Source organism: Acomys russatus, chromosome X (genome assembly GCF_903995435.1).
Source record: "Acomys russatus chromosome X, mAcoRus1.1, whole genome shotgun sequence".
NCBI classification, from domain to species: Eukaryota; Metazoa; Chordata; class Mammalia; order Rodentia; family Muridae; genus Acomys; species Acomys russatus.
Window position 1 is genome coordinate 77,748,984 of NC_067169.1, and position 7,209 is coordinate 77,756,192.

General features: G+C 44.4%; 1 protein-coding gene across 2 annotated transcripts; it reads right to left on the bottom strand.

Annotated features, from left to right (window-relative positions):
• Positions 1 to 4,589: 4,589 nt before the first annotated feature.
• LOC127184821 (transcription elongation factor A protein-like 3) lies at positions 4,590 to 5,878 on the bottom strand. 2 transcript variants are annotated; one of them, XM_051141207.1, is made up of 2 exons: positions 5,806 to 5,878; positions 4,590 to 5,482 (listed from the first exon to the last, which is right to left on the bottom strand). In XM_051141207.1, exon 2 carries the CDS (start codon positions 5,459 to 5,461, stop codon positions 4,853 to 4,855), a length of 609 nt encoding a protein of 202 aa, XP_050997164.1. In that variant the 5' UTR covers positions 5,462 to 5,482; positions 5,806 to 5,878; the 3' UTR covers positions 4,590 to 4,852. The 2 variants fall into 2 exon arrangements, with proteins under 2 accessions (XP_050997164.1, XP_050997165.1); XM_051141208.1 differs by having other exon boundaries at positions 4,590 to 5,493; positions 5,812 to 5,874.
• Positions 5,879 to 7,209: the final 1,331 nt, after the last annotated feature.

Here is a 7,209-nt window from a genome sequence, read left to right on the forward strand (position 1 = left end):
GTCCATTACCCTCCCCCCCAGATACAGCAGATACAGCTAAGGACAAAGTTTAATTTAATACCTTAGAGTGTTGTAGTTTCACTGCCAATGGAATGTTTTACCTTCCATGCTTTTTCAATAAAGTAAGAACAGTAGTAGGGAAAGAATTAAACACTGAGGTATGGTAAAGGGGCACTTGCGTAGATATATCCTCAAGGTAGTAAAGACTGAGTTGATGAGAAGGTAACTAGAATCTTTGAAGATTTCTGTGGGCCTGTGTGGACTGGAGATGATGGTCATGAATTCTCTAGTGAAATTAGACTACCTGATCTTATTGGTGTATAATAAAATCCCAGTAATATAGGTCCAGTGGCAAGACTTTAAATCTGGGACAATGTGTCACTACCACAAGTAATAGAAATTAAATGGTCATTAGAAGAGACTTGATTCACTTGGATTTATGATGATGGCTTATCAGAAGTTTCCTAAAAGTAAATGGACAGATTATTGAGTGCTGTATGACTTACTCAGTACAAAATATCTAAGAGTGGCTTGAAAAAGTGACGAGGAGATATGAATGGGAGAAATATGAGGAGTCCCATTATCATCATCTACTATATATGAGAACATGTAACTTACCTACTGTGATAGCACATGATAATCACAGCATTTGAAAGGCAGAGACAGGAATATTGTCACAAATATTGGGGCCAGCCTGGTCTATGTAGCAGGCTGAGGCCCTGTAAGGCTAACTAAGGAGATCCTAACTGAAAAAATGCATTGCAAAGCTCCTGCTTGTAAAAGACACACAGGATGTAAGAAACATTTTATTTGAAACTGAAAAAACATAGCTACCTAAATGTAATGGCACCTGAACAGGCCTTGTGCATGCTGCCACAGTCCTTTGAGTTCATAAGTGCATTAGTCATTTTGTGTCTGGAAGACACTGTTTCCTCAGTCACCCATCCTCTCTGAATCTCACAATCTTTTGCTTCCTCTTGTGTATAGCTCCCTGAGCCCTGAGAGAATAGGTTTGATGAAGATATACAATTTGAGACTAAGTGCTCCAAAACCTCTCACTCTCCACATTGCCCAGTTGTGGGTCTCTGCGTTACTTCCTATCTACTGCAAAAAGAAGCTTCTCTGATATGGCTTTTGGAGACCTTTATCTGTGAGTATAGCAGAATGTCATTGGGAGTCACTTTATTCCTATGTTCCTTCAGCAAAACAATAGTGGTTTTCCCCTAGGCCCATGTGATATCCAGTCTCAGAGTCTTTGCTGCCCAAGTTGTGCCATGCATGGATTCCATCCCATACAGTAGGCCTTCAATCTAATCAAAGAGTGGTTTGTTAGCCCCACAACTTTTGTAGCACAATTAAACAAGTGTGTTTTGCAGGTAAGTCACTGTTGTATATCACAGGGTGCATAGCTGGATTGGTGGTTACTTTTCTCCTCTGGTACTGTACAGACTGTCTTCCAGTAATGTGAACACTAGCCAGTAGGGGTGATGGCTGTAGTTAGGCACAGTTTGCTTTTTCCATGTTTAATGAGATATGTAAGTTTTGTCTTCAATAATAAGGCTTTGATTGTAGAGAACAACCTATATCAGTGACAATAGCCTGTGGGATTTTTTTTTGAGGGGTGTTTCCATAGGATCCTTTTGACCAACTACACAACTAGATGTGACTCTTTCTTAGCACTGACACCAAGTTAATTTTCAGAAATGAAAATTGATGGGGGAATAACAGAAGTACATATAAGTGAGTAAAGCCCACATATAAACAAATACGTGATATACATATATAAAAGTCCACAGCAAACTTAGCTACTCAAGAGAATAGAGGTAAACAAGTTCACAGTGAGCGGCTTCTTTCCCATAATCGGGTGTTATCTCTACTACAATTTATTAACAAGGCATGGACAGCATCTCAAATGTAGACTATGCAACAAGAGAGGGGATTACTACATGTGTGGTTCATGGACACCCAGTATGCTCTAAAGCCCCAGAACTGTGTCACATAACCATACTTTCTAAGACTTGATAAAGTCTAACTAATATTTAGTAAATATAACTGAATCTGAAGAGTCATGAGGTCCGAACTTAATGTAGATCTTTATCTTGCTGTGGGTGTCATTCAAAACTGGAAACTATGTGGGGTCCAGGCACAAAACCAATATGGTATATGTAGTCACTACAATCCAAGCTAATTGCCTTAAGCTAAGTGAATCAAGATCCCCTCTAGGCACATGCTTGACTTATACATCTCAATCCTAGTACCTGCATCCCCCACACTTTCACTTTGCCACTCACGGCATTTTGTTCCTTTGTGAACCTCTGTTCCTGTGGCATGTATAGAAGCTGCCCCTTGGTCATTGGATAGCACATTTTTTAGTTGTTTATTTCATTTGTCTCTTGTGCTTGAAAAGTTCTACTCATTAAGCTTAGGATCTGTGTTTTGTGTCAATAAATGTATATTGTATTTTTTTTTAAGGTTTTTCGAGACAGGGTCTCTCTGTGTAGCCTTGGCTTTCTTGGACTCACTTTGTAGACAAGACTGGCCTCGAACTCATAGAGGTCTGCCTGCCTCTGCCTCTCGAGTTCTGGGATTAAAGGTGTGCTCTACCACACCCGGATTAATAAATGTATATTCTTTATAATGGCATCTTTGGCTATGCACTATAGCAGCCCCTGATGAGCCTGCAAAGCTCAGGAGTCCCTAGTACTTTTGAATCCCTAGAGATACTCTAGTAGACAATATATTTGTTCAAAGGGTTTGATGCTCAGTTTCTCCATGTTTTTATTCACAACCTAAAATTAATCACAACTCATAGTGCACACACACACACACACACATATGTAAATAATTCAAGCATAAATCTCATAAAATTGTACTCACCTTATTTATTTGCAAAGCAATAAGATATTTTCTATTTAATTATTTTAGTTTATATAATTTAGAAGCCTTGTAGGTACCGTTTCAAACCACTGAAATCAAGATTGAGATCTAATTTGTATTAGGGAAGGATAATTATTATCTGTAGTGTATATTTTGCCTAGTGCATATACTTATATTTTCAGGCTTATATTCCATACAAAAGTGGCAATAAAGAGGTTTATTGCCTCCCATAAAAAGGTTTTTCTCAAACTTCAAAGTGTAAAGGAATCCCCACTGTGATCTTGTTAAAGTAATCTGTATTTATGAAAGGATTAAATGTTCTCAGTAGACCCAAAATAGAGCTTGAGATTCTGAGATTCTTGTTCTGTTTCTACTTAGCTCTCAGATGATGCTGATGCGTCTGGTTTGTATACTCTGTGCTCACTACTAAGGATTTAAAACACACAGATTGGTCTGCTGAGGTGCTAAGGTAAGGGTCTATGAGATCCTCTTGAGAGTAAAGTCAATTTAGGAAGGAAAATCTGCACGCAGTGTATAAACCATAAAGAGCGTAACAGCTGTCTTTATGGATATTTTTCCTGGTGTAGCCTGTAATATGTAAACTTAGTGAAGATAATAGTTAAGTTTATAAAAACACAAAAACAAATCAATGAAACATACACAGACGATCATTTTCTTATACAAAAGAATCTAAAAGGTATATATGAAGGTCCAAGAAAACCAAAGAAGTAGCCACAAGTGACTAACTGACAGCACTCCAAAGGGAGAGAGTAAGGCTTTATGCACTTGCATATTGGTAAGAGATATGTGAAAATGGATTCACCAGTGACTCAAAAGAACTGAAGAGCAACTTAAAGCCTGTATCACTACATAGTACTGGGCACAGGGGTCAAAGCCCCCCTCCCCCAGACATCACACCATACTTATTACTTACATTTTTGCTGTCTGGACTTGTCAGATTCTGTCAGTGTTCCTACTACCATGGGAGGAATATAGAAATTATTCCTCCTTGAACACCTGTTGGAGGTGGAAGACAGGTCACAACACAGCTCACTTCTCTAGCGTGTCATCTAATGCACTGGGAAGTATTATGAAGCAAATGTGCCATTTCAAAATGACAAGACTGGTCTTTATAGCAAGGGAATCTGTTAACGTGACAAGTTGATTCTTTTAGCCATGAGGTCCAGAGGTAAAGTGAACTTTATCAGTTTTATGTCCTAACAACAGGCATTTTAAATGTCATTGCCTTTGTAAGCCCATTCAAACAATTCATATTTCAATTGTTTATCATGTATTATTGTCACATTTTACTTTTAAACAGACAGTGGCATGTGATATGTACTCCACATTCTTTAGGAAAACAGGTCAGGAAAAGCAAAAGGTAAGGACGACCACACACACACAAAAAGCGGGGATGGGGGTGAGGGGACACATATAGAGGAGCCATAGAATGGGTGACACAGACATTGAGATAGCAGTGGCCACTGAAAATGTTAGGAAAGACCCATGGTGGGCACATGGTAGAGGAACGGCATGGGAGTCCCCAACTGTCAGACAGCAAGACTAATATTTGAGTACATGTGACACGTATGTATTTATGTCTCTCTTGAAGGAATAGCCATTGCTAGCTGTTTAGTGTACACACCTTCATAGTTTTCTTTGTGCACAGATGCATTAAGGAAGCATATTTACATTCTTATAAAAACAGATACTTTATCTGTGGTTCTGCAAACTGTTTTGTTTATTCATTTTTACAATGTACCATGAACATATTTCTCATGCACATGGGTGAAAATCCTGTACTGAAAGACAGAGAGCACTGTAGTTTGGTCAAAGGCTGCTGGTAAGGACGTGACACCTAAAGCAGAGTTTCGGCTGAAGGTTAAAGCACAGGGCCTGGCAAGTATCTACCAGGGAAAGCAGGGCCAGCAATGTTCTTTCTCATCTGAGAGGTCAGAATTGAAGGCCAAAGGCATTACAGGTATGGGATGTCATGTAGGCCCCTCTGGCCCCTGCCTCCGCCCCCCCTCACTCCCCTGACTCCCCGTTGTTGGCCCCTGGGGACTAAAGCATCCTGTGCATCTCTTGGCATCCAGTGAAAGCCACCCGTTTTCTGCCTTTTCCTCAGTTCTTCCTGAGCCCTTGTCACATCTGCACACTCTCTCATCATCTCCTCACTGCTTACGTGCCTGTCCTGTAAGTCCTCCTGGGAGTTCTTGGGAGAATCGTCTGTCCCCCTGTCTGTTTTTCGTTTTGCTTTCCGGGGCACATAATCTTCAGCAGGGCGCTTTTCTGCTGCCCTGGCCTCTCTGGCTGCCTTTGCCTGGGAGTCGGCCTTGCCCTCCCCTTGGCGCTTGCCCTCCCCTTCAGACTTTCCCTGCTTTTCTGGCTTCCCCTCATCTGGTGGTTGCCCCTGCTCCTCTGGCTTTGCCTCCTCCTCTAACTTCCCCGGGCGTGCTGGCTTTGCTTTCTTGTCCGGCTTCTCTTCCTCATCTGACTTTTCGTCATCTTCAGGCTCTACTTCGTCTTCTGGCTTTCCCTCCTTTTCCAGCTTCCCTTCGTTTTCACCACGGAGTTCTTCCATGTCAAGATTTCCCTCCTTTTCCTGTGCCGAGGGTAAAAGGTGGGGAAACAGGGAGCAAAAGACGAGATGTGAGAGACTAAGAACACAAGCTCATTAATGTCTGTCTTTGCACCTGGCCCTTTGCAGGGGTCCTGGTGGCTGTCCCAACCCTCCAAGTGCGCCCTTTGCCTGCACCCCTCCTCCACCCCGAGACAACCATTCCATGTCAGGACCTTCCACGCACTGGGTGGGTGTTCCTCCGGGGTGGCAAGCTCTGTCTGTGTTACATGGAATGGCTCCGGAAGAAACAGGCTGTGGGGAACCAAATCCTGGAGCCCCAGCCCCTGTTGCCATTAATCACTGACCTGCAGGGATCCTGCGCAGGTCGACCCTCCTTCTCAGATGTCACAATCCCTCGGAAACAACAGGGACCTACAGGCAGGACACAGCGCATGCACAGAGACTGGGTACCTGTCCTACAGCCCACATTCATCATCCAACCTTTTCCTCTGCCACCCCCGTCACCATACCCCAGCCGCCATTTCTTTACAGGCCTTGAGCACTAAATCGGGATGCTCTCCAAACTCCGTTTTACTCTGCGTTCCCCACTTGTACTCTGGAGGCAGACTGCCCAACCCCCACTCCCCTTATGGCCCCGGTCAATTTGTCTTCATAGTCTGGAGTGTGAGTGGATCACTTCGGAATGCATCTACAGCTCACAGTCGCACTGCGGGGTCCTTCACCCCAGCCTGCTCCAAAATGTACGCGGAGTGGAGTGAGGGAAGGGAACCGGCTGCGGGGTCTTCCTTCCTCTCTCCTCCCACCTCACCCTCTGTGTTCTCTTCCTCACCGACATCCCGGATCCCTTCCCCCTTCCCTCCCGCTGCTGTTGGTTCCAGTTGCCACCCCCACCACCCCTGCCTGGCTCTGCTAGCAAAGCCAGCATTTCAGTACCGACCTTAGGAGACCCAGAAGAGGCCTGTGTGCCTTCTCAGGGCTCACAGTAACCGCGACAGCTCAATGAACTGGTGCTGCGAGACTGAGGGTGTTGGGTACAGGTACCCGCAGCAGAACTAGCTGGCGCGGGGGCTGGTGCCCACGTGGGCACCAAGCCAGTCACGTGAGCAAAGCGTCACCCTAGTTAAATCCACTCCCCCCCCCCCCGTTGTCTCCTCACCTCCCATCCCTGGAGGAGGTGAGGAGCAAGAACAGTTAGTGGGAGTGTAGAGAAAGGAGAGGCGTGGCCAAGCAAAGGAGGAGGGGAAGGCTTACTGACTCCAAGTGCTTTACCTGCTGCCTTCTCTGAGAATCTCTGTCAGATGCCCATTCTCATAAACTGTGACAGATCAGTTAGAAGGAGTAAGGGGCTTTGCCAATAACTCTCTCGAATCCCACTTTACAATAGTTCTACCTAACTACAGAGCCTGGAGCTCACCAGGAGAGAACTGAAGTTCTCAGGGTTTCCGTCCCCAGTCTCTTAAGTCCTCAGTTCATATTGTGTTCCCACTTTCTGGGTGAGCTTCTTCTTGTTGTTGTTATTATTGTTGCTGTTGTTGTTGTTCACTTTACATCCAGATTGTAGCCCCTTCCCTCATCTCCTTCTGGTCCCACCATCCCTCTCTCATCCTTCCCCCCAACCTCGCCCTCAGAAAGGGGGAGCCCCCCTCCTCTACCATCTGACCCCAGCCTATCAAATCTCATCTGGACTGCCTGTATCCTCTTCCTCTGTGGCCTGGCAAGGCTGCCTTCCAGGGGAAGTGATCAACAAG

Coding starts and splice junctions, on each gene's coding strand:
- LOC127184821 (XM_051141207.1), bottom strand. CDS start 5,461: ATGGAAGAACTCCGTGGTGAAAACGAAGGGAAGCTGGAAAAGGAGGGA.